This window comes from Antechinus flavipes, chromosome 5 (assembly GCF_016432865.1).
Source record: "Antechinus flavipes isolate AdamAnt ecotype Samford, QLD, Australia chromosome 5, AdamAnt_v2, whole genome shotgun sequence".
NCBI lineage: Eukaryota > Metazoa > Chordata > Mammalia > Dasyuromorphia > Dasyuridae > Antechinus > Antechinus flavipes.
The window spans coordinates 283,333,623-283,359,744 of NC_067402.1; the positions used below are offsets into that span (position 1 = coordinate 283,333,623).

At 45.4% G+C, this 26,122-nt stretch overlaps 1 protein-coding gene across 4 annotated transcripts in view; it reads left to right on the forward strand.

Moving 5' to 3' along the window:
• HMGXB4 (HMG-box containing 4) overlaps window positions 1–26,122 on the forward strand; it is a 36,483-nt gene that overhangs the window by 3,915 nt on the left and 6,446 nt on the right. For 2 of the 4 annotated variants that reach the window (XR_007947673.1, XM_051961610.1), the window contains exons 2-10: window positions 3,909–4,005; window positions 4,638–4,786; window positions 5,004–5,082; window positions 5,842–6,833; window positions 17,111–17,192; window positions 18,258–18,322; window positions 22,178–22,286; window positions 22,507–22,676; window positions 25,556–25,678. Coding sequence is in view for 3 of the 4 variants with exons in the window: in XM_051961610.1 (XP_051817570.1) it covers window positions 3,975–4,005; window positions 4,638–4,786; window positions 5,004–5,082; window positions 5,842–6,833; window positions 17,111–17,192; window positions 18,258–18,322; window positions 22,178–22,286; window positions 22,507–22,676; window positions 25,556–25,678 (1,800 nt within the window). In the remaining variant the exon portion in view is untranslated. Of the gene's footprint in view, window positions 1–3,908; window positions 4,006–4,637; window positions 4,787–5,003; window positions 5,083–5,163; window positions 5,279–5,841; window positions 6,834–17,110; window positions 17,193–18,257; window positions 18,323–22,177; window positions 22,287–22,506; window positions 22,677–25,555; window positions 25,679–26,122 lie in introns of those variants that run through there. The other 2 variants (XM_051961611.1, XM_051961612.1) reach the window with 2 other exon arrangements.

Genomic DNA, 26,122 nt, shown 5'->3' on the forward strand with positions numbered 1-26,122 from the left:
GTCCATGCAAGGGGACAAAGGGGCAAATCACACTGGTATCTAAATTGAGATGGTTGGACTAAGTGATTTCTGAGGTCCCTTCCAGATCTGCTGTGCTTTGATCCATAAAGAGAAGAATTGAAGGGCTCTCTTCATTCCCTTGTCTTCACCTTTTGCTAATCATGTCCTAGTTTGGCAAGGGGCACAATGGTGGCCTCAAGTATTTGTCCAAATTGTGGATTTTGTGCGTATTTTCTTCTACAGTGTACTTTGAATGTGCTTCACTTATGGGGTTCCCTGTTTGCGGACAGGAATCTTGTTTTAATTTACTCTCACAGAATATAATATCACATTGCATGATATTATATACTCTGAGGGAAAAGATTCATATTCCTACCTTCTGTTGGGCAAGCTGGTCACAGCTGATTTCACATTCATTGTACAGCTCAAGAAATAAAACTTACCTGAATGTAAAACAAAACCTATTTATTAGGCAAAATTTGCATCGATGGAGGGTTTTTGGCCTTGTTTTCAAATGAACTATTGCCATAAATTCTCATTTCTCTTACTGTTGAGTTGTTGGTACCAGCTGTGCCTCTTTCTGGGGACTAAGACATCTGTCCCTATCCCAACTTGTCTGTAGCTCCGAAACTTGCAGAGCTGGTAGGGGCTGGGAGTGCTGCAGAGATCCTGGGGGAAGGCAGTGAAGCCTGGCTGAAGACTGGAATTCTGTGCTGGGAAGAGAAGAACCTGGGACAGAAGTGAGAAGATGCCCCTTGAAGTCATTGGAGAGGTACACTCAAGAGCTAACAGAGACTCTGGACATGCTGGAAGAACCATCTGTAACTGCATTGACCCATGCTCACATCCTCGAAAAGACAAGCTTGGGAAGAAAATGAGGCAGTTTGGAAGACAGCATCTTGATTCTCAGCAATTCCTGGATCTCACTTAAAATGCCCAATTTATAGATTTTACTTTGTTCTTTTTCTATAATCAAATAGAATCCCAGGAAGAAAAAGCTTTTTGATGTTATCTGGGACTCGATTTTTTTTTTAAATCAAATTTTGAGACTTTTACCATTGTAAGCCTAAGTTTTTCATTTACATGTACTATCAAATTTTTATTTAAAGTATATCATATCAAATAGCCCCCTTTCCATATTTTGTATACAAATGTCAAAGAATCTGTAGAACTTTCTAAACATTTTTCAAGATTGTCTCTTTGGGTGTTTAAAGTGCTTCTCACCCCTCTAGAGCCTCAATTTTTCTCCTATCTATCTTAAGGATCAGTTGTATTTTCTTAGCCTACAGAAGTTTGATCTTCATCTCCAAGTTTAAAAAATTCCCAGATTATATATAGGTTCATCTTAATAAGCTTATCGACCATTAGTTTAATTAACTTGCCCCTGCTCCATTTTCTGATAGAAAAGACACAAGTGATCTTTTGAGCATTTTTTCTGAATTAGTAATCCTCAAGATCTGCCCCCCCATCCCAAGTTTACCTCCCTATTTTTATCATAAAATCCAAGCCCTGTTAAGAGACTCGTTATATTAATTGGTCATAAATTGACTAGACGATACCTTTCTTTAACACTGATCTCTAAGACTTACTGCTCCACCACTACCACCGTCTTTTCTTTCTCGCAGTCAGCAAACAGAGCCAACAGCTGCATACTAGATTAATATGTTTTTTTTTTAAAACCATAGAAATGAATTTCTCAACATTAAGGCTAAAACAGTCTGGTGAATATCTCACTGTAGATTTCCAAATTCAGCCTATACTTTTTTATTTAAAGAGATGTCAGTCACCTCAGCATCTTTTTCTAATTTATTAGATGACATCTACGTGTTAAGAAAACATCTAGCAGTAGAATTCCTAATAACAGTATACAAAGTAATCTCTTTTCACCTCCTCTGGGATGAATATCTTGTTGATCTGTTTCTCATCCCAAGCAATTTTTCAAATCCATTGGCAGTTTTAAGAAATGCTCCTTTTATAAGCCAACTAAATCATCCCCACCCTGTTCTTTCTTAGGTTTTTTTCAAATATTCCTGTTCCCACTATGGAACCTGTTATATAGCCTTTTGATGTACAGATGAAGTTTTTGAGTGTGATTTCTAGGCTCAATCTTTGTCCTGGCTTTTAAAATTTATAAGAGGAGCCTTTTTTTCTTCTTTACACATCAGTGACTATATTTAATGGCATTGAATATTTCATGACTGTTTTCCTGTTCATTTTCTTCACTTTTACTTAGTTGGAAGAAATTGACTCGTAGGCACTTACCAGCTCTGACTTCTCAAATTGCTGGGATTTTTGGCAGTGGAAAACTTTCTCAGGAAAATGATATATTTCTGACAAGTTCCTTACCTTGAGACATATGGTGTTAATAAAATAACTTTAAATTTTTTTGAGGAATAAAAAGGAACTATACCTTTCATTACCCCATTGATGCCATCATTAGTCGGATGGAAAGGGGAAGAGCTCAGGGCCTGTTTTAGAACTGCAGTATCCAGTTTTAGCTTCAGGGAGATAGGTAACATTGCACTTGTGACTTATTTTCCCATGTGTCCCCTCAGCCCTTTCTCCAAAGTAACAGTTCTCCTTCACTTCTAATGATAAGAAGAAGAGGCCAGTAATTCCCACTGTCGAGTTTTTCTGATTTGTCTGGCCTCCATCAAGTCTGCTTACAAAGCAGAAAGACAGCAGGGATTTTTAAAATTATTTGTTGACAAAGTTCTCCCCATCTCTGCATCATATTTAAATCTAATGACAGAGAAAAGGACTGTGTGTGTATGTTTATGTACATATACATATAGATGGCATTTTCATTCCTCTTTTTTTAATTTTGTAACCCCCAACATTATGTTTCCTTGATAAGTATTCTCTAGTAAAGCATCTTAAAATTTCTAAATCTTTGCAATGAACGTGAAATTTAAGTAACTGCTAAGCCAAGATAAAGATCTAAATTATTTACTGATTTCATGAGAAATTCTCAAATATGCCTCATGTATATAGGCTAGCATATAAGGTAAATATATTGACTGTCTAGACCATTTGGAATCCCTTGCAAAAATATGTGCATTGCTCTCTTGTGATGTGTCATGTACCTTAAGATATTTGATAAACTTCAATTTCTTCTGCACTTAACAAATTAACAGGGCCATCTTTGATGTTTTAAAAAAAAAAAAAACAACTTATAAACTGGAATCCTAGCAGATCTTTTTCATTTAATTGTGAAGTCCATCAAGTTACTATGAATGCATGACCATCTTAACATTTTTTGCTGATTCAAATTCATCGGTATTCAGGAATATAGCATCCTTCCTCCCTTTTTACTGAAATAATCCAGTTAGAAATCATTTCACCAGTGCTGAGAGATACTGTTGAGCCATTTAGTATGTCACTCACTTTGCCAACTATTTTGATAAATTCCTTAACCTGCCAAAATCCTGAGCTCTATAACATTGCTAGGGTGATAGCCACCTGCCTATTGAAATTGGAATACAATAGATTCCCCTCTGTTGCCATTTCAACCAATGTAAGATCTTCTTACGCTCTTTTGTATGTACAGTGTAATGTGTTGTCTGACAGCCTTCCTGATCTCTGGAGCCCGTGGCCAGGAATGAACCCAGCCGGTTGCCTTAGGTCTTTTTACCCTGCTCAGTTGTACCAGGCCCTCTTGACAGGCTTTTTTTGGCATAAGAATTTATACTTTTCCAAGAAGCACAACTTCAGATTGTGAATCCAAGCCACATTGTTAGGTCTGGTGCACCTTCTGCAATCTGAACCCCTCTAGATTTGCAGGGAACGTAAGGAGGTGTTTCTCGCTGCCCTTTCCTTCAGTGGATGACTACTCATTTCCATCTGGCAGCCTCCTTGGCCTCCACAGTGATTCCCTCACAGGAAGGTTTTCATTCTTTGTTTCTCAGGCCTGGTCCTGTAGCCGGGAAGGAGTCTGGAAACGGCGCCCCATTCTCAGGTCCTGCAGGACGGCCATGGCTTATGATGACTCCAGGAAGAAAGAAGGTATGAGCCCTTAATCTGAGAAGCGTTCCAGAGGGGGTGCCCTCTTCAGTCCCCGCGGGCCATGGAGTGAGAGGCCAGGACTGAAAATCACAGCCTGCTCTCTCCTAGGATGCTACAGAGCACAGTCCTTAGGATGCCCAGTCTCTACAGCATTCCCAGGCTGGGTGCGTGGAAGTGAAAAAGCAATACAGGGAGGGCCAGCATGAGAGCACGGACATTAGCTTCTGTTTTCCTGGGCTGAGCCCCTGCAGCACTCTTGGACCTTGCCAGCTCCATAGAGCAAGAGATTGGGGATAGGAAGCACAGTTTGGCCTCCCCCAGAGAAGCAGAGCACACTAATGGTTCCTCTTTGGGGCCTGCCCTTTGCAGTGCTCTTGACCACTGCCCAATTGAGAACTGAGAACGAGAGGCCCCCACCCAAGGGTGGGTTTTAGGTGTCTGTGCACCCTTACATGTTGGTTCTGGGCCGCCACCTGGGGACGAAGAAGTCGTCTCCTCCCCTTGGATCCAGGCCCTTTACTCTGGTGGAATTATCCACCGTTACTGTCATGAAGCAGAGGGACCGCTGCAGTGACTAAGGGATTTATCGAACGTTTTTGTTTTTCTCCCTCCGATGCTCGCGTGGCTTTCAGATTGCTTTGATGGTGACCAGAGTTTGGAGGACATAGGACTGGCGCCTGGCCGGAGCCAACGAGAGAAGAAGCGTTCTTATAAGGATCTTTTAAGAGAAGAAGAAGAGATTGCCGCTCAGGTCAGGAAGTCCTCCAAGAAGAGGCTGAAGGTAAGGCACTGGTCATCCAGCATGGGGCAGTTGAGTCCTCTCTCTCACGAGTAGCAGAGAGAGCTTCTCTCCTGGGGTTTTTGTTTTTCTTTTTTGGTGTTGTGTTTATCTGTTTCTAAAGGTGTGAATTGACAGGGAACAAAGCATGGTTTCTGAAGGGTTCTTTGCTTGCCTCCTCAAACAGCCGTCAATTTCTATTCCTCTCCCTTGGTTCTAGGAGAGAGATCTCTTCTCCCTGGGCACGGACACGCACAAGAGGAGGAGGAAGCATTCCTCCGGCGAGTCCTGCTATGGAGGTGAGGACAGGAGCGGGACCGCAGGAGTCGGGGCGAGGGAAAGGGCTCCAGATGTTGCTGACTCAGTGGCCTATTTAACAGGACAGTGGTTCTTGTTCTGATTGCCGATAAACCAGTGTGAAGGAGGAGAGAGGTGGAGGGCTGGGATTGTGGAGGATTCAGCATAGAAGAACAGTCTTCATTTGTGATACACCAGGTACCAGGTTCCCTGTCCCTCCCCACCATCCACTTGTCTTCTGCCCATTCCTCTCTAGCACCCCCTTTGCCACATGTGGTTCTCATGCCCTCTGGCCTGCACCTGTGGGTCACTTCTCCCTCTTCTGGAGCATAACTGCATAGCCACTCCTGACTAAGACCAGTTTTTCTTGGCCATGTAATAAGCACAGCTGAAGAGACTAACCCTTTTCCCCAGTGGGTTTGGCCTGGACACAAAGCCAGACGATACTCTGAATTCTAAATTATAACCTACCTTAATCCCACAGCTCTGTTCCATCCTCTGGGGTGTGCTCTGTTTGGTTGCCTGCGAAGACTCCTGAGTGGCCCGCTGCCTCCCAGGTCCTGAGGCAAGCGGCCACGCCGAGCCAGGACGTGCACGGGCATTCACTTCTGAGTGCTGCAAACCACGTAGAGGGTCACCCCTCTCCCCTTCCTGTTGGCCTCTTTCTTCCTCCTGCTGGTGGGGTGTCTGGTGAGAAGGGGAAGCACTTTAGACGGTGCCTCCTATCATTCTGAAACTGTCTTCCTTTTGATGATTTTCAGATCTTTCACCTTTGGAGTCGTCACAGAAGAAAAAGAAGAAGGTGGTACCGAGTTCCCCCGCCTCCGATACAGCCATGGACCTGCTGAAGGCTATCACATCCCCCCTTGCAACAGGTTCCAAGCCCCCCAGAAAAACTGGGGAGAAATCCTCGTTCTCTTCCTTTAGCTCCTCAAGCTATTCAGAAAGCAAAAAGGAGCAGCACCCCAGAAAAAAGGGGAGCAGCGGCAGTGGTGGGGAGCTCTCCCTTGAGGACGGTGGCTTCCATAAGGCCAAAAAAATGAAGCCGCTTTATGTGAATACGGAGACCTTGACCTTGCGAGAGCCAGATGGCTTAAAAATGAAACTTATTCTCTCACCCAAAGAGAAGGAAGGCAGGACAGGTGACGAGGAGCCTTTTCAGAATCCCCCTCCACAAGGGACAATGAAAAAGTCCTCCAAGAAATCAGCTCGAGATGAGCAGGGCACTTTCCTCCTTGGGCACGAACTGCAGAGTTTCCTAAAAACGGCCAGGAAGAAGCACAAGCCGGCCCCGGACCAGCACCCCTCTCCTGGCCCCGAAGGCTTCTCCTCCGACGCCTCCATCTTTTCGGAAGCCCACGGCACTGACTATGAGCTCTCCAGCCTCGAACCTGCTCTGGAGTCGGGTTCATCCTCGGGGGCTGAGCTAGAGGCAGGTGAACTGGTGATTGATGACTCTTACCGGGAGATCAAGAAGAAGAAGAAAAGCAAGAAGAGCAAGAAGAAGAAGGACAAGGAGAGGCACAAGGAGAAGCGGCACTCCAAGTCCAAGAAGAGCCCTGGGCCCTCTGCTGGGACCGTGGCTGTAGGGGAAGCCACGGGGGCAAGCCCTGGGCCCCTGCCCCCAGCGAGCACACCTTTCCCGGCAGCCACGCCTCCACTCCCACCACCAGTCTTCCATCCTGATGGGCAGAGCGAGAAGAAGAAGAGGAAAGAAGAGAAGGAGAGGGAGAAGTCAGAGAAAACAGAAAAGGTAAAGAATTGGTCAGCTGGGGGGGGGGGGGGGGGGGGGGAAGAACACCTGAGGTAATCGGGGCCAGAATTCCCTTAATTACTTTCCCGTGTTCTTTCACCACATCCCCACTTGGCCAGTGCCAAGGAGGGTTTCCAGTCTCCGTAGTGTGAATATGAGGAGAACAGTGTCCAAATAGGGATGCCTTTTAGAGGCCAAATGGAAATGGCCAGAATTGCGAGCGTAATAACCAATCACATGAATGAAACTCATTCTGGTCTTTCCTGAGGATTCCAAACTAGGTGGGTTTGGGGATTTTCTTGTTTTCTCTTTACATTCACTGCTTGAAATGCAAAATCATGGGGCTTTGATCTTCAGACAAAATGAGATTCCCTCCAAGTGACTCTTCTGTAGTCTGTGATCGTACGGTTCCCAAACTTCATTTCTTTGTCATTCTGCAGAAGTGGGGTCTAGCAGAAAGAGCTAAAATCACAGTGACAAGGGACCCTTAATGGCGTCTTTACAAGAAAGCAGCTAATATGTCAGAGAAATTCTCTTCACCTCCATTTTCAAGTAGCGCTTGTGAGCGAATGGGTGGGAAAAAGATGGTGGCAGAGGCGGAATGCAATTCAGAAAAAGGGGAACTAGGGAGCAGCTCAAGGTGAAGGAAGTCAAAGAGCCAGTGGAGATAGACTAAAGATGCTCTAAAAAAGGATATCACCAAGGAGATGGGAAGAGCTGGACTTCAAAGTAAGAGATAGGAGTTTAGTACTGGAAACACTAAGAAAGAAAAGAAAATACATTAAGAAAACAAATCAAGGTATAAAGGAACTGTCAACATGATTTTATGCTTTTTTTCTACAGGATTAACTGCATCAGCATAGATTTATTTAGTGCCTCTTATTTGGCTTGGCCTGGCAATATAGATAAGTTGGTGATGGGGAGAGTTAATGAGGCAAAAGATATTCAAGAAGATGGGGTTAAAGTGTCCAGTCTTTTCCCCTCCCTCATTTAATAGTTAGAAAGAATCTTGAGGAATGAAATCCTAGAATTGGAAGGAATCTCAAAGATCAGCACATATGACCCTTCCCTAAATATAAACCTCTATGGGCAGAACCCTGACACAGATAGCCAAACTTGAGGGGGAAAAACCTTAAAGAAGTCCCAAGGCAGCTCCTTCCTTCTTTGAGCATTTCCCAATGTAGCAAATTCTTCTTCATACTGAGCTGAAATGGATTCCCAGTGATTTAGTGATTCCAATCCTTTCTTCATCTGTCGAGTATCTGGACAGCAGTACTCTCAGGTGGGCCTGATATAGAGGAGGGAGCGAGTTGAGGTTCAAATAGGTTTTGGCACTTGAACCCGGTCTTTTCTGCCTCTAATTCCAGGGCTTCTCTCTCTCTCTCTCTCTCTCTCTCTCTCTCTCTCTCTCTCTCTCTCTCTCTCTCTCTCTCTTTCTCTCTCTCTCTCTCTCTCACTCTCTCTCTCTGTCTCTCTCTCTCTCTCTCTCTGTTTCTCTGTCTCTGTCTCCTCTCCCTCTCTCTTTATAATGACAGCACTTTTTTACCCTCTCCCCAGTCCTTCATCTCTGCCTCTGGTCTTTCACAAAGAAACTTCTACTAATCTTGTCATATATCTGATTTCCCATATTTACTCTGTTCTGCAACCTCCTGTTTCCTTCTGTGACTTTGGTCATGGAGAGAGTGCTAGACAAACTATCCAAGCCCTCTTGAACGAGACAGCTACTTTATCCCCCTGAAATCTTTTTTCCTAGACTAAGCATCCTCAGCTCTTTCAGCTAATATCATAAAACATGGCTTGTCATCTTCTCGCCATCCTGGTCATTCTCCTCTCGATGACCTACTTCTTGATACTCACTGTCCCTCCTGAAATATGGTACCTCCTGAAATCTGAATTGGGAGAGGAGGAGCATTTAGAGAGCTGGTGTGCTTTGTGTCGGGGAAACAGAGTCAGAAGATAGGCAGAGCATGAACTGTGATGAGACATAGCCTTCTGGAGTCTGGTAGAGGTGCCAACATCAGCAATACAATACAAAGCTTGGCCTCCACAGGGCAGCTGCAGGGGAGGTGGAAGTCGCAGTGACCTTAAGATAAAAGGCTCTTCATCTCAGAGGGTGAGGTCATGGGGGCAGAGGGGAGAAGGGGGAGGAGAATGTAGGCCAAACGCTTGATATTTCTAGGATATCAGAAGTAGTTGAAGAGGCTGACCCACCCATAGTCATGGGAAGAAAATGATCCTCATTCTTGCAGAGAAACAGAGAGGGTAATAATTTCATGTCCTGAAAATAGCAAAGGAAATACTGAGAATGTTGTGGAAGAAAACAGCAAGGAATATAGTGTCATCAAGAACAGCTGGGTGTGGTTAGGCAAGAAAGATAAGAATAGAGAAGTTATAGGTGAAAGAAATAAAGCTCAAAGCATTTCCCCTACCATCCTGGAAAAGGGCTATTGTACTGGGCATATTAGAAGGAAACAGGAGGTTGCAGAACAGAGTAAATATGGGAAAGCAGATATATGACAGGATTGGTAGAAATTTCTTTGTGAAAGACCAGAGACAGAGATGAAGGACTGGGGAGAGGGTAAAAAAGTGCTGTCATTATAAAGAGAGAGGGAGAGGAGACAGAGACAGAGAAACAGAGAGAGATGGAGAGAGGAGCAGGCAGATATTATCTTAAGCATCAGGTGTTAGAATGTAGAATAATGAAGTTCTTATGAAATGTACCTTTGGAAAATATGACATTTCCAACCCCAGTCTGGACTTGGCCATATCTCTTGGGAATAAATAGCATAGCAGGAAACATTCTGGATAAAAGAATAATTGTCCAAAAACAGCTCAAGATTATTTCGCAGATAGTGATCATTAGAAGTGAAAACTTTGGGGGGTGGATTTGTTTGTCTTTGTTAGGAAATGGAGCAGGCAGAATATCTCCAGTTAAGGAATATTTTGAAACCATTTTAATGAGTAGCTTAACATTCCCTTCTCAAAATTGTGTGACTTTTTAAAGACATTTCAAAAACAATGTCAGCATTTTTTATGTCTAGAGATAGACTTGAGATAGAATTATACTCTCTTCTTACTAGTGAAACTGAGGCATGAGGCATGAGGACACAAGGTCCATTAAAAATAGGTTCTAGGTGCCTCTCCCTGCAATCTGGTCTTCCCCTAAAAGCACTACTGCCTCAGATGATGGTGACTCCAAAATCTCAGGTGCCTGTTGAGAAGCACTTCCTAAAGTTCAACATTCACTGAAATAACTACTTTGTCCCTTACATTTGTAAATCATTTTGTGATCCTGAATTCATTAAACATTGGAGCTTTATTCATTAAACACTAAGGTGCTATAGAAGGCTTTATGGATAAAGAAGGTGAACTTGAGAGCTTTGTCATGTATGTCACAGAGGCAGCCAGAAGGATGCTGTTAGTCCTCAGGGAACATGGAGATCTGAACTGCGGCAGACAGAAGTAAAACCTGTGAACACGGTGCTTAAATGTGGGAGATGAAGTTGTGAGAAAAGCTGGTGAGGATGCTTCTAGTGAGAATGGTCCTGATGAGGATGCTCCCAGCTCTGAGGATGATCCTGGTAAGGATGCTCCCAGTGAGAATGGTTCTAATGAGGATGCTCTCTGTGAGGATGGTCCCAATGAGGATGGTCCTGATGAGTTTGCTCCTGGTAAGGATGGTCCTGATGAGGATGGGCCCAGTGAGAATAGTCCTGGTAAGGATGGTCTCAATGAGGATGCTCCTGGTGAGGATGCTCCCAGTGAGGATAGTCCTAATGAGGATGCCCCTGGTGATGATGGTCCTGATGAGGATGGTTGCAATGAGAATGCTCCTGGTGAGGAATCCTGATGAGCATGGTCCTAGTGAGGATGTTCTCAGTGAGGATAGTCCTGGTAAGGATGATCCTGGTGAGGATGCTCCTAATGAGGATAGTCCTGATGAGGATGCTTCCAGTGAGGATGGTTCTGGTAAGGATGGTCCCAATGAGGATGCTCCCAGTAAGGATTGTCCTAATGAGGATGATTGCAATGAGGATGCTCCTGGTGAGGATGATCCTTATGAGGATGTCCCCAGTAAGGATAGTCCTGGTAAGGATGATCCTGGTGAGGATGCTCCTAATGAGGATGGTCCTGATGAGGATGGTCCTGATGAGGATGTTCCCAGTGAGGATGGTCTTGGTAAGGCTGGTCCCAATGAGGATGCTTCCAGTAAGGATGGTCCCAATGAGGATGCTCCCAGTAAGGATGGTCCCAATGAGGATGCTCCCAGTAAGGATGGTCCTAATGAGGATGATTGCAATGAGGATGTTCCTGGTGAGGATGGTCCTGATGAGGATGCTCCCAGTAAGGATGGTCCTGGTAAGCATGATCCTGGTGAGGATGTTCCTAATGAGGATAGTCCCGATGAGGATGGTCCTGGTAAGAATGGTCCCAGTAAGGGTGGTCCTGGTGAGGATGCTCCCAGTGAGGATGGTCCTGATGAGGATGTTCCCAGTAAGGATGGTCCTGGTAAGGATGATCCTGGTGAGGATGCTCCTAATGAGGATAGTCCTGATGAAGATGCTTCCAGTGAGGATGGTCCTGGTAAGGATGGTCCCAATGAGGATGCTCCCAGTAAGGATGGTCCTAATGAGGATGGTTGCAATGAGGATGCTCCCGGTGAGGATGGTCCTGATGAGGATGCTCCTAGTAAGGATAGTCCTGGTAAGGATGATCCTGGTGAGGATGCTCCTAATAAGGATGGTCCTGATGAGGATGTTCCCAGTGAGGATGGTCCTGGTAAGGATGGTCCCAGTAAGAATGGTCCTAATGAGGATGCTCCTGATGAGGATGGTTGCAATGAAGATGGTCCTAGTGAGGATGGTCCTAGTGGGGATGGTCCTGATGAGGATGCTCTCGGAGGGTGGTTATAATGAGGATGGTTCTGGTGAGAATGGTACTAGTGAAGATGTTCCTGAGGAGGATGCTCCAGGTGAGGATGGTCCTGATGAGGATGGTCCTGGTAAGAATGATCTGAGTGAGGATGCTCCCATTGAGAATGGTCCTAATGAGGATGTTCCTGGTGAGGATTGTCCTAATGAGGATGATCCTAGTGAGGATGCTCCCAGTGAAGATGATCCTAATGAGGATGGGCCTGGTGAAGATGGTCCTGATGAGAATGCTCCCAATGAGGATGGTCCTGGTGAGGATGGTCCTAGTGAGGATAGTTCTGGTAAGGATGGTCCCAATGAGGATGCGCCCATTGAAGATGGCCCTAATGAGGATGGTCCTGGTTTATTGAGGATGGTCCCGGTAAGAATGATCCTGGTGAGGATGGTCCTGATGAGTTTGCTCCTGGTGAAGACAGACCTAGTGAGGATGGGCCCAATGAGGATGCTCCTGGTAAGGATGGTCGTAATGAAGATGTTCCTGGTGAGGATGCTCCGGGTGAGAATGTTCCCAGTGAAGATGCTCCTGGTGAAGACATTCTTGATTCTATTGAGGATATTCCCGGTCCTGCTTCTGGCAAGGTCTCTGGGTCATCAAGAAAGGGATCAAGTCTAGTGGAGACTCAAATCTACAACAGACCAGGGAAGGAAGGAAAGAGGCAGGTGAAGGGGAGAGTGTACAGAACGGAGAAGGATGGAACATGTTAAAAGATTTCCTTCCAAAATAGTTTAAAATATTGACCATTTTGTGGTTTATAATGATTAGCTCGTGGCTATCCACACCTTGTCCATCTATCGGGAGGGATCCATGTTGTTATTATTCTCATGTTACCACATGTCTGGAAGGCTGTTAGGGCTGAGAGAGTCTTCAGAGACCATTTTGACCAATATTTTTTTTACAAATGACCACACTAAGGCCCAGGGAGTTTAAGATAGTAAGAAAGACAAGATGAATCAGATCCTCCAACCCCAAAGCCATTGTTCTCCACTGTACCATAGACATGAAATAAGAGACTTCAATAATTCTTAGCTTGTTGGCGAGCCCACATCTTCTGGACCGTCTCCACAAACTGGGCTCTGGATTTGCCTTCCAAGGTCATTCTCTAGAGACATTTCAGCTGCTGGGTGACTTGACCCCAGCCGAAGTGGATGTGCATGTCACCAGATAGAGAAACCAAAGGGATGTTATGTGAGAACTAGTGTTCCCCTGGTCTGGCCTTTGGGGCTTAGCCAGATTTGCTGCCAGGGATTAGAAGTTTGTTATTTAATGAGCTACTTGCTTTCCATTGCTTCCAATGCTTTTCTTCTTTTTAGGCTTTTCTCATTTTCCCCACACGAGCTTCACATGAATTGTGCCCTCTCTCAGCTTCTCACTCCAGCACTGTATTGAGTTTAATATCCACTTTGTATTCAAGAGATGTTGCAAAGGTGAAACAAACCAATTGTGCTTGGCAACAGATCGGCAACAGTGTGTCTCGTTCTGGATGATATTCTGAGAAGAAAAATTGGACAGAGTCTCCTTAGAAAAAGTTATAAGGGACTCCTGGCTGCTTGCCATAGGGGGATTAGACTCAGATGTTCCATCCAGGACACTCAAAGTTAGTAGGTTTTTTTTTTTTAATAATTGAATTTTATTTAGATTAACTTTTATGTTAAAATATTATTAGCAATTTTTAGACTTAAAGAAAGTTTTAACTTAGGTAAAAGCTCAGAGACTAATGGAGTAGGAATAATGATTTCTATTTATAGTATATAATACCTAAAACAGTTTTCAGCTATAAATAGAGATCTTATAGGCTTTTTTCCCTTGCCATTATTCTTAATTCTTGGTACTAGGGTTAAAAAACAACTACTGAAAAAATATTGTCAGTGACGTGAAAAATTATATTTATGTGTGTGTATTATGTAAGTATATGTGTCTGTTCATTATTTATATATCTTGCATACTAAACCCTTATCAGAGAAATTTAAGACAATTTTTTCCCCATTCACCACTTACCTTCTTAGTCTAGGTGCATTCATGTTGTCTATGCAGAAGCTTTTCCATTTCATGTTATCAGACTTCTCTCTTGTATCTTCTGTCACCATCCCTTATTTTGTTAAGCATCCATCTCCTACTCAGATCTGTAAGAGGTCTATGGTCTGTTTCTCTTCTCATTTTTTTAATGATATGGTCTTTAATATTAGAATTACATGAACATTTAGGTTTTATTGCAGAGTGCAATGGGAGGTGATGGTCTATGTCTCATTGCTGTTAGACTGTACCTCTTCCTAGCACTTTGTATTACATAGGGAGATCTCGCCTTTATGTTTTTTGTTTCATCAAATACCCAGGTAACTCTGTTTTTGATTTTCCCTTATCTAATCTGTTATATTAATCTGCCTCTATTTTTTAATCAACATCAGTGGATTCATTGATTGCTGCTTCATAATATAGTTTGAAGTCTGGAAATTCTATATCCTCTTTATGCCTACATCTTTTCATAATTTCTCTTCATAGTCTAAGTCTTTTTATTATTTACAAATAAATTTTATTTTATTTATTTAAAATATTTCCCCCCTGAGGCAATTGGGGATAAGTGACTTGCCCAGGGTCATACAGCTAGGCAGTGTTAAGTATCTGAGACCAGATTTGAATCCAGGTTCTCCTGAATTCAAAGCTGGGGCTCTTTCCATTGCACCACCTAGCTGCCCCTCCTTTGATAATTTTATTGATATAAAATTAAATGTTTAAATTAACTGATCACATTATCATTTTACATTCATGTTATATTGGCATGGCCAAGCCAAGAATAAAGATTATTGCTCCAGCTATTTAAGGTTTGTTTGTTTTTTCCCCTTTAAGAAATATTTTATAATGTACAGTCTTTTATGTACTTTAGTAAATCTTTTTTTTTCACCCTCTGAAAGTAGATTGACTTTGTTACAAGGGATAGTTCCTAGAATGGGGAGGGAGAAGGGATCTGTTTTGAAAAGAATGTGATATAGAAACAAAAAAATATTGATAAAAATGAGATGAAATTTGACAGAAAGTAGGTGGACTTTGGGGAAAGAACTAGAGTAGTCAATACCAAAACTAAAACATCCTAGAATAGTCAGTACTAAATATAAAAAGGACATGCTCAAGCTGAAAAATGCCCCTTTCTTAGAGTCTGCAGAATAGTGAGTATCCATTAAATATTGAGATTCTCTTTCTCATGAAATTTTAACTTTCCATAGAGGCAGTTCCTACATTGGATTCCACTAACTCATGAGCAATATTAACATCATGGGAACGGATACATTCATGTTCTTGGCAGGGCACTAAAAGGCAACCGTCATTCGCATTGATATATGCTAGTGATTTTTTTAAAAACTAGCCCATCATTTTGTGGTGACACAACATCCAGCTACTGATTTTTACAGAAAACTAAACTGCTTCACTGACAGAAGTTCCTTGAGTAACACAATCATCAGAGACTAGTGGAATGATCTTTTTTTTTTTCTAACATTTGAAACTTTCTACCAATGGCAAAAAGAGTGTTTTCTTCTCTTGTACTAAAGATAGCAGGGGATTTGGTGGGAAGAGTATTGGAAGGGGAATCAATCACTCTGGATTAGGAAGGCTAAAAGTGAGATGGAAGTAATGATTGACTCCATAGGGTGGTCTCTTGAACCTGCCTTCATATTGGAGTCACCACACTGCTCCCCTGATGATATCCCTTCCCCTTCTGGCTTCAGTCTCCTAATACATGAAATGAGAAGCTTGGACTGGATGACCTCGTACTAAAGTCTTGTATGGATGCATGATTCTTTCAAAAGAAAGAAGAAACCAGTCAATTTCACTTAGGAATTGAAAAAGCAGGAACACATGGCTTTGGGTTGGTGTGTCTCTCCTTCCCCCCTCCCCCCATCCCCTCACCCCTCACCCCCCCCCACAAAGTCATGCATAAACAAGGTAAATACCAAATTCATTGTTTGCAGTTTCTCATGTTGACAGAGAAGACACAAACATTTATTAGCTGTCTGGCCCTACGCAAGTCATTTAACTTAAGCCTGTCTGCTTTAGCTTCTTCGTATGTCAAATGGGGATAGCTGCCACTTTCCAGGATTGTTGTGAGAATTCATTGAGAAAAGATTTATAAAGTACTTAACAAACTTTAAAGTGCTATATAAATGCTATTGTAGTGGTAATGGTTTAGTTAAAGTAGCTTTTGGTAATGAAGAAAAAAAAAAAACAGAATACACTATCATTTTGTTTCAATGAAACAATTGCAATGCCTTAGGATTTTAAGGTGAAGATCGTGGGCCCAGCACCACTCTTGGTGAATTGATTGTGATTCACTTTTACTTCACAAATACAATTAAATTCTCATTTAGATACATTAGTTACATTAAGTGACTTGTGTGGAGTCAGACAGCTAATATATGTTTGAATCTTCTATGTCAACATGAGAAAGTTCAAACAACTTAAATCTTTTTTTTTTTTTTTTTTTGGCTGAGGCAATAGAAGTTAAGTGAAACAATTTAATCTTAAAAAACAAACACACCGGTTTAAAATGAATACTATGTTTCAAAGCATAGAATGTCAGAGATGAAGGTATCTCAGATAAAATCATCTGATCTCCTCGTTTGAAGAAATCATGAAACTGGTACCTTTAACTGATCTATCTCTGAGGTGCAGAGATATGTAATAACTAAACTATGTTTAAATTTTCCATAATATTTTATTTTCCAATTACATGTAGAGATTGTTTTCAACATTCATTTTCATAAGACTGTATTCCAAATTTTTCTCCTTCCCTTACCTTTCCCCTCCCCAAGTCAGCAAGTAATCCTGATGTAGTTAAATATGTTCAGTTCTTTTAAATGTATTTCCATATTTGTCATGAGTAACAGTACTTTTGAGAAAAGCCATCTGGTTTTGTCTTTTGTGCTTTCAGCCCTAAATTCTAGTCAGCCAGGAAACATTTATTAAGTGCCTACGGTGTACTAGGCACTGTGCTAGACTTGTGATACAAAGAAAGGCAAATGACAGACCCCATCCTCAACAAGCTTACAGTCTAAAGAGATTCTTTCCTTCACTCGGCAAACATTTATTGTGTACTCTATGCCTAAGTATTGTGCTAGGTCCTTGCGGGGCTGGAGGGGAGGTGTGCAAATGATACACAATCCCTAACTTCAAGGAGGTTATAATCTATAACCAGTTATGACACATCTACTTCTGGGCTATCTGAAAACCTTAATTCAGAATCATCTCCCTTGATGGAACAGCACAGAAATCCTTCTTCTTTGTCCCCTTGGGTACCAGGTTTCTAAATCTGTGTCCTAATTATGTCTTGTCCTGTTCACTTTTCTCTCTGGGGCTAGCCAAAGAAGAAGAACATGTCTGCTTACCAGGTATTCTGTAAGGAGTATCGGGTCACCATCGTGGCGGAGCACCCAGGCATAGGTAAGGCTGCGTCTCCCCTTTGACCTCAGGCCTTGCAAGGAGTCCCCCTGGGGCAGGCTGCTTCCTTGTGCCTTGTAGGGACTCCTGCATGAATGGGAAGAAGGCCAGATCTGTTTCCGGCTTCATTTCTGATGTTATTTAAGTAGGTCAGATTAGCATCTGAAATGTTAAATACCTGTTTTATAAATAGAAGATGGTCTATCATAGAAGTATCCAGTGAATATTGATGTTTTTGTGGGAGTGTGTATATTGGACTTGCTTTTCCAGGAGGCTGCTGCAAACTTTCCATACTTGGGGGGTCCTGGTCTAGACTTTCTTGTTTACGTGCTTGGTATCACAGCATCCATGCTCTTACCTGTATCCCTGGGGTCTGGCTGTAGGGGTCAGAGTGTAACCCACTACCATAGATGTTCATTTTCTCTATCTTTTCTAAGCAGCTGGTATAGTGGCATAAATCCCGTAGGAGAAGTCAGGAGCCCTGGCTTCTAGCCCTGGCTTTTCTCCTGACCTTCTCTGTGACCTTGGGGGAGCCCATCAGAGCTCTCTAAGCCCCAGCTTCCTTCTCTGAAAACTGCCTGCCTGCCTCTTATATCTCACAAGTTACTGAAAATCAGGGGAGAGCTGAGGGGAAAGCACTTTAGAATAGTACCAGCTAAGATATGGTTAATGTGTGGCCCACTCTTCTTGTATCTAGACGATCGCCTCTGAGACAGGAGGAGACAGAAAAACTTCTTTGGTTCTGTTCTCTCAGGTACTTGGCCTATATAGGACTAAGGGATTCCTTCTATATTTGTGTGGAAGTACAAGTTGATAGGTTCTGTTAGAAAGCATTTATTGAATGTGTTGAAAAAGGAGAACCTTTGGGAGCCAAACTTTTAGGGATTTGGTTCTAGGTTCTCTCTGAGCTGGGCTGGAGGCCTATGCGTTTCATCTGGACAGACCAACAGTGAATTCAAGTCTGATCTTCCTAAATGCTTACACACACTCTTGTCACCTATTTTTGTTCTTCTTTTAATGGAATTGTTTATCCATACTGGATATTTACCTTTTTTTCTTTTTTGCCAGATTTTGGGGAACTGAGCAAGAAATTGGCTGAAGTATGGAAACAGCTGCCAGAAAAAGACAAACTGGTAAGTGTCCAAATAATCATTTAGGAGCTTCTTGTGGTTGAAATACTCCTCAAAACCCTGGCTTCATCGGGGATATTTTGAGTCCCTCGTGGCCTCAGCTCATAGATAGAAATCAGAAAGCTTTCCCCACTTTGGCTGTTGTACGGAGAGTCCAGCCTTGGGCTGTGACTTGGGCAGTGAGTCCAGAGGCCAAGAGAGAGCCAGCCAGAACCTGCCACTCTTGGCCTGGCCATCAGGAGCCCCAAAAAGCCACTGGAAGCACGACTACCTACCAGAACCAAGTTACTTCAGGGACCCTAGAGCCAGAGATCTTTGAATCCGACCTCCTCCCCCCTCCCCTTTTTTTTACCGGGAGGAAAGATGTCTAGGGCAGAGGGCACAGCAGGAGTTGCCTGGGGCCTTTGGCCAGTAAATCTGAGTTTGGACTTGATCCCAGGGCTTCCTACATCCAAGACCAGTGCCCTGTACTATATGCTGCTGTGATGTCTTTCAGATTTTTTAAATAACGCAGTCTAGGTCTTTCCTCTCCCATCAAAGTTCACAGTTTTTCACACATCTGTAGACTTGTGGCCAGAACTTTGTAGCACTGAGCCCTCTTCTAACTGCTCTGGATCTGTGGCCCTGGAGACAACGGTTGTCTCTTCAGCAGGGTAGTTTACAGTCTTTCAGTGATATCCCTCGAGAATAGCTGTCCCTGAGGCATTGTGGGCCTTCCTCTGACCCTAGCAGAACTCTGCCCATGGGTGCTCCCCCTGCCCTACCTGTTGTGGATATTCGTGACATTGACCACGTTCCCATGGTGGATGTGATGTGTAGCCAGGCGCCCTCCCTGCCCTGAGAGTATGGTGGGAAAGTCAGCCCTTTGTGTGAGGAAGCAGCCCCAGGCTCTCCTCTCCAATCTGCCCTCCCTGCGTCCTCCCCTCGAGCCCAGTTCCCCCACGCTCTGTATCTCAAGGAGCCAACTTGACTAAGCGGAGAATGAACAGAAACCTCCTTTGTGGGGCGCACTCAGCCTCCAAACAGAAGCAGAATTGAAAGGGATGCCCAGTCTAGGTCATAACAGTGCAGATTCCACACCACCTAAAGCTACAGGACTCTCTCCTTACAACAGCCAAAGTGGGGAAAGCTTCCTGCAGATTGTTACCCTCGAGTAAAGCTGAAGAAGCTGAGCCTCTGAGAAGGACAATGTCCCCTGTCATGCACCTGGACAGAAAACCCCTCTTCATCACTCTCAGAGGAGCCCACCACTGTTCACTGGTCACTTTTGGCCAATTCTATTGTTAGGCCATTTCTCCCTACGTCAGGCCTCAGTTTGCCTTTTTCCAGCCTCTGTGCCCTACACAATTCTCCTTCTAGGGCACTCCCCAAAATCTCCCCAAAGCCTCCTTTCTCCAGCCCCAGCAGATCCTCTAGGTTTTGCCCTCCAGCTCCCACCTCATCCCTGGTGTCCAGGATGAGACCCTAACTGAGGACTCTGCATTTCTTTCCCTCTTCTAGGCCCCACCAAGGCCCACTCCTGAAAGCAGAATCTCAGGGCTAGGGTCACATGCACTGTGGATTTGGGCTGGTCTTGCTGTCCTCCAACACCCCCATTTCTTTTTCTTGTGCACTCTCATCTCTCCCTGTGTGTATTTCCCAAAGAGGGGTGCAAGAAAACATATTATTCCTTTTTGACAAATGAGAGCATTGAAGCTTTGTAGCAGGGCTTGACTTATTGCAGGTGGTAGTGGTGCAGCCACTCATGCTCTCCATTGTTCCCAACCTTAGACTTGACTCACCAGGCCGGCCAGCCACTTTGTAGAATCCTAACCTTGGCATCCTACTTTTTGGTGATCCCCTTCCATTTTATGTCCTCTTTATATTGGCCGGGCATCCCATCAATCCCTTTGTCAAATCACTGATAAAAATGCAACCAGCCAGAGCCAAGGAGAGATCTCTGCAGTGTTACACCAGACACCCTTTCCTTGAGCTTCAGCAGCCTCTTAACTCTTTAGGTCCAGTGAAATCAATTCCACATCAAAAGAATTGTACTCTTATTTAGCCCATATCTCATTCACAAAAATATGTTGAGCAATTTTGTTCAGTGCCTGGCTATAAACTCCAGGAACGCTTTGGCTACAGCACTGAACTAGCAACTAGCCTGTCATAAAAGGAAATCAGATTATGTGTCATGACTTGTTCAGAATGAAACCATGATGACTGTTCGTGACTTCTTGCTTCCCCTATTTTATGTATGATTTTATTTGTTTTCCATGGACCTGTTCTAATATGGAGAGAAGGTAGCTTAAGGGCAAGCCTTGGGGCTATCTCAGGAGACTGTGGGAAGAACATAAGGAGAGTGGCTCTTTCCCATTGGGAGTCAAGGGTTGGTGGTAGAAATCCTGGGGACTGAAGCAGGGTCTGGCCCTGATGTTGAGCAGGGTCTAAGGGAGCACATGAGAAATTGGCAGAGTCAGCTCCTCCCGGGCTCCCGGTGTTTATAATTATTCCTCTAGCGTAAGATCCTCTAGAATTTTTCCAGGAACTGAAGTCAAGCCCAACAGTCTTTAGTTTCCAGGCAGAATACTTTTCCCTTTAAAAACTGTCCATCTCAGGTCTTCCCTCTCTTTCCGGTTCTCCATACTCAGCAAATGTTTCTCACAGCAGTCGAACATTTCCCCTTTGTGGTTCTCTCCATAACCTGTAGTGTGGTTCTGCCAAGCCCAAGGCCATGACCTATAGAGAGTAAGTACACCAGAGCACTCCTCAGTATCAGTCACTGCTTTCCTAAGCTGCCTGTTTCTAATGGTCTTGCTTTTGGGCCTAAAAGCCTGGGCTGCCAGCAGAGCGGTTCCAGAGGTCAGAGAGCATCATTTAAGAGAAGCGTGCTAGCTGCACGTGGTCCAAAGCTTGAACAGGAGCGGAATCATAGATTAGACCTGCATCAATCTGGGCAGCTCTGGGGCACCCATCTGATCCACTAGCAATGTGCTGTTGCACCGGGAGTGAGAAGCGATCACCCATTTGTGCAAATAATGAAGCAACCTCTTCAAAGAAAGGCAGGCCACAAGTGCTGTTCGGGGTGAACAATTTACCCAGGACCTCTCTCTTCAGAGTCATACTCATTTGTCTATTAAACATTCATTCAGCAGCCATTTATTACTCGCTACAGTGGTCATAATTCATATTTCTATGATGTTTTCAAAGCTATAAGACATTTTCCCCACAATAATCAACACTGTGAGGTGGGTAATAAATTATCATTAGCATTGTTATTATTTCCACTTTACGGATCAGTAAGCCCTGGCCCAGGAGAGAGCCCTGACTTGCTTAGGGGCCCCTGCTAGTCAGCTTCAGAGGGAGACTGGCCCCAGGTCCCCTCCTCTCAGTCTTTCCCAGACAGACCAGCAGCATGTGCTATAGTCACGGCCCAGAGGAGACAGAGTGCTATGGGAGAGCTAAATGAGGGTCACACTTTGAAGGACAATTAAGATTTTAGAAGGAGAAGGCCATTCCAGCCATGGGGAGTAGTGAAAACAGGGAACATACTCATTCTGCTTTCGGAGATTAAGTCTGCCTGACCCTGGAGCAGCTCCCTGCCGGTGAAGCTACTGCCTCTCAAACTCTCCGGAGAGACTCTTCATCAGAATGGATTAGCCATGGGCCCTGGCTCACCAAGTGCTTAGCCCCCATATAAGCTAAATGTCAGGCTTACATTTTGACGATCCATCCCACCACCAGGGCCTCCTTTCTTTAGTAGACCTCCTCACTGGGCCTCCAGCTTGGGCCTCCTGTCCGAGCCCAGCGGGCCATTCAGTTTGCCTCTTCCTTGTTGTTCCCCCACCTGAACAACCTTCTCCATCCTTGTCTCTGCAGGTCTGGAAACAGAAGGCCCAATACCTCCAGCACAAGCAGAATAAGGCCGAGGCCACCACGGTGAAGAGGAAGGCGGCCACCGGCTCCGAAGGGGCCATGAGAATCAAAGGTGGGAGCGAAGGCGGTCTCCCAGTCTGGGAGGTGTCGCATCCCCTCCCGTACACAGGCAGGGGATTGGACTGGCTGACCCCCGAGGGCAGAGTGGGGGGCCAGAAAGGCCTGGGCCATTGTGGGGTGTGAATCGTAAAAAGGCATAACGAGCCTATCACTATCTGGCGCTCAGTTCAGTAACCAAGACTCATCTCCCTGTTTTCTTCCTTTGGCCTTAGCTTCTCCTACTGGAGTGATGTCGCCTCATAAAAAGTCCCCTTCCAGCACAGTCGTGTTATCTTCCTCCCCAGCCAAAGTCCCTGAAACAGACCCCATTGATGTAGCTGCACACCTTCAACTCTTGGGAGAATCGCTGAGCCTTATCGGTCACCGGCTGCAAGAAACCGAGGTGAGTGGGGCCTTCCCTTCAGCCTGACCTCTGCACTTGTCACAAGTCACCCTGACTCCTAAAAACCAGATCCACATCTATTACAATTGTCTTTATATTATATTTATCTTTGCAATTATCTTTATAATTGTCTTCATTGTGTTATGCATTATTATAATGAATTACATTCCCTTTTTATCACTATCTTTATATTATAATTATCATTAATGATCCTCCCTGCCAGATTAATCTTCTTAAAATCTGGCTTTGATCAGACCTTCTCCCTGCCCTCGGACTTCGAGCGACTCTCCTTCATGCATCGGATCCAAGGCCTTCCTCTTGCTGGCCTCCTGAACACACCCTTAACCTCCTCCTTCCCACCGTCGTTGGCTTTGTCCATAGCATTTCCTTCCCTATGAAGGTGGTCTCCAGGGCCTTAGGGCATTTTGTTGGTGCCTCTCTTAGGATCCTCCAGTTATAAGCATGTGTACGTTCTATCTCAGCCCTGTCCCCCACTGTAAGGTCAGAGGCCAGGGACTGCCCTTCCTCCTTGGGCCTCCCCGGTGCCCAGCACAGAGAGGATGCTTGATAAGCATGCGCTCCATGGGAGGCTGTGGCCCCGGGGACTCTGGGGGTAACTAGCATCGCCTTCCTGCCTAGACTCATCCTCACATTCAGCCAGGGGCAGTGTGGGCTAGGAGAAAGGTGACCACACTAGGAGTTGAGGGACCAGGGGTGAACCTGGATGTGCCCTTCTGCTGGTTGCTCTCAAATCCTTATCATTTCCTATAGTTTTCTTCTGCCTTTGTCAAAGCAAAGGTCAATTTGGAGTGATTGCTCACAGCCTGGGGGCCCAAACCACTTGGTTACCAAAGACATCCATTCTCCTCTGACCTTAGAAAGTTAGAGTTTTCCTAAATTCCTGATTTATCCTTCCCAAAAGGCTTGAATTGGGACTATCAATCATTGGAGAGAATTTGTGATGTAAGGAATATATTTGCTTCACACTCTCCCAAGGTCTTGTACTTCCTGAGAATAGGTATCCACAGGGGCCTCCGCTTGCTCCCTCTGAATCATACCTGGCTCTAGGTGCTTGGGAAGTGCTTGTCCTTTGACGTGAGGGAACCCACAAAGTAACTTCGGGATTTCCTATCTTCATTACTCCCTATATCTTCTCACCAGAACCGCTCTTTGGCTGACTGCATTCGAGCCTTCTGATGAGTCCGCAGATGACTTGAGCAATTTTATCAGTCCTTAATCAGTTTGCATTTTTCAGCCAGGAAATCCCCCTAGGTCTATGGAAGGTACAACCCCTTCTGAGAGGCAGTTGAAGTCATTATGAACTTTGTTCAGCAGATGAAATAGCAGGTTGACTTTAGAAAGACAGAAGGATTTGAGGGGCGGATAATTTTTCTCCTGAGTCCCAGGAAAGCTGGGTGTCTGTCTCCTGGATTTTCCACGGGCCCTATGATGCCAGTGACCTTTCCGTATTCTGGTGAGGCTGCCCCAGCATCTGCTCTTCCCTCAAAGCCAGCCAAGTCTTCTCTCCCGGGAAAGCAATGGGAGGTAAAAAGTGTGTTGTATAAGGCAGGTGGATGTTAAAGGTCCCTTGGGAACCTCCACTCCATTGGCTGGCACAGCACTAGATCTGTTTCTTTGCACCTCAAGGGTCATGGCAGGTGATTTAAGAGTGTTACATCCCCTGAATGTAGGTATAGACACACATCCACAGCTGACCCAGAGTCCAGGGCCCATACCCACTTCTGCCTGTGGATTGTGTCCTGCCTCAGTGTCTCCCTTGGCACTTCATCCAGCACTCCCTGCAGACAAGCTGGCAGAGTGGGGTGGCAGGAACAGGGCCTGCCTGGCCAAGAAGGCACCGAGGTGCCTACAAAGGATCTGTTTCCTGAGGAGCAGCTGACCCCAATAGAAAGAGCCCATAGAGTGACCCCCATGATGATGTGACAGAAGGCAGTGACCTGGCGGGTTGGGCCTTGAACCCGAGCTGTGCTGCCATCCTCACGGTGACGAGGCAGGGCTGCCAGCAAGGATGGGTGAGCGTCCATGGGGCCAGCCTACCTAGTGCTTTGAAGATTGGCAGAGTGCCTGACCGACTCACAACAACCCTGGCAGGTACCTGCCATTACTGTCCACATTTCACAGATGAGGAAACTGAGGCAGAAGTGAAATGACTTGCCCAGAGTCACACAGCTCGAAGGGATCTAGGGCAGGGTTCCTTTTATGGCCTCCCATAAAAGCACTACACCCCCTAGAGGATTCTTAGTGGTTTTCAGCAAAACTCCCAGAAGGGCTGGCATTTGTATTCCTCTCTGGGGTCACAGTGTACATGTGTAGGTGGCACATGGGAGATGCTCTCAACGCCCCTTCAGGTTTAGCAGTGTGAATAAACCAAAAGAGGTCAGGCCAGGTGGGCAAGGGCTCCTCAGCTCCTGCAGCCCCTGACCGTGGCCTGTGCTGGGGTCCCAGATGTGGGGCATGAGGATACGCAGCCGGCCCCGGCATGGCCAGGGGCCTCAGCCCGGCAGGACAGGAGGTGGGGGAGCAGCTGCTGCACTCGTCCCCACACCGTCCTCCAACACATCCCCCACTGCAGATAACATGAGCATTGTGTGCACCTCGCGCAGGACTGTCCAGTCACACAGCCCACAAGGGCCTGGCCTCCAGCCCCCGTGCCGGCCTCAGGGCCTTCTCCATCTGCCACCTCCAGAATGCGAGGCCTTGGGCCTAGGCGCTCATACTGAGGGGCCGGACCCAGGAAGGACCATCGGAGATTCACCTGCCACACTCCCCGCTCTGGGTGCTCGGGGTGCCCTGGGGGCCCGGCCGGGCAGTGAGGTGTTCGTGAGGAGTGACTGGAGTCTACGACCCCTTTTTTTCAGGGAATGGTGGCCGTTTCTGGAAGTCTGTCAGTTCTCCTCGATTCCATCATTTGTGCTCTCGGTCCTCTGGCCTGCCTGACCACACAACTGCCTGAGCTGAATGGCTGCCCTAAGCAAGTTCTGGTGAGTCGTGCTGGGCTCGGGCATCTGTGCCAGGCCCCGGAGGAGCCCCTCCGTGTGGGTGTGGGTGTGTGTGCCCGCGTCTGCCTGCGTGCGTGCTCTGTACATTGTCCGCTGGAGGGAGGGAGATGCCCTGCTTAGAGGAGAACAGAACTGGCTTCTTTAAACAGGCTTAGAAAGGAGACGCGCAGTCAAGTGCCCCACCGGTACATGGCTGCTCTAGCCCGCCCGTTCTTCCCCATCCATTTCCAGGCCTCCTGTCTCCCAAATAGGGATAAAGGGAACTTAAAGGCGGTGTCTTCCAGCAGCATTATAACTCATAGGCCCTTCCCAGGGTCTCTGCTGACCCCCATTTCCCCATCTCTAATCCCTCCCCTGGGTCCTTCACTGACCCACCCTCCTTAGGGCCCCTGCTGGCCCCTTCCCCTACCCCCCACCCCACCCCTG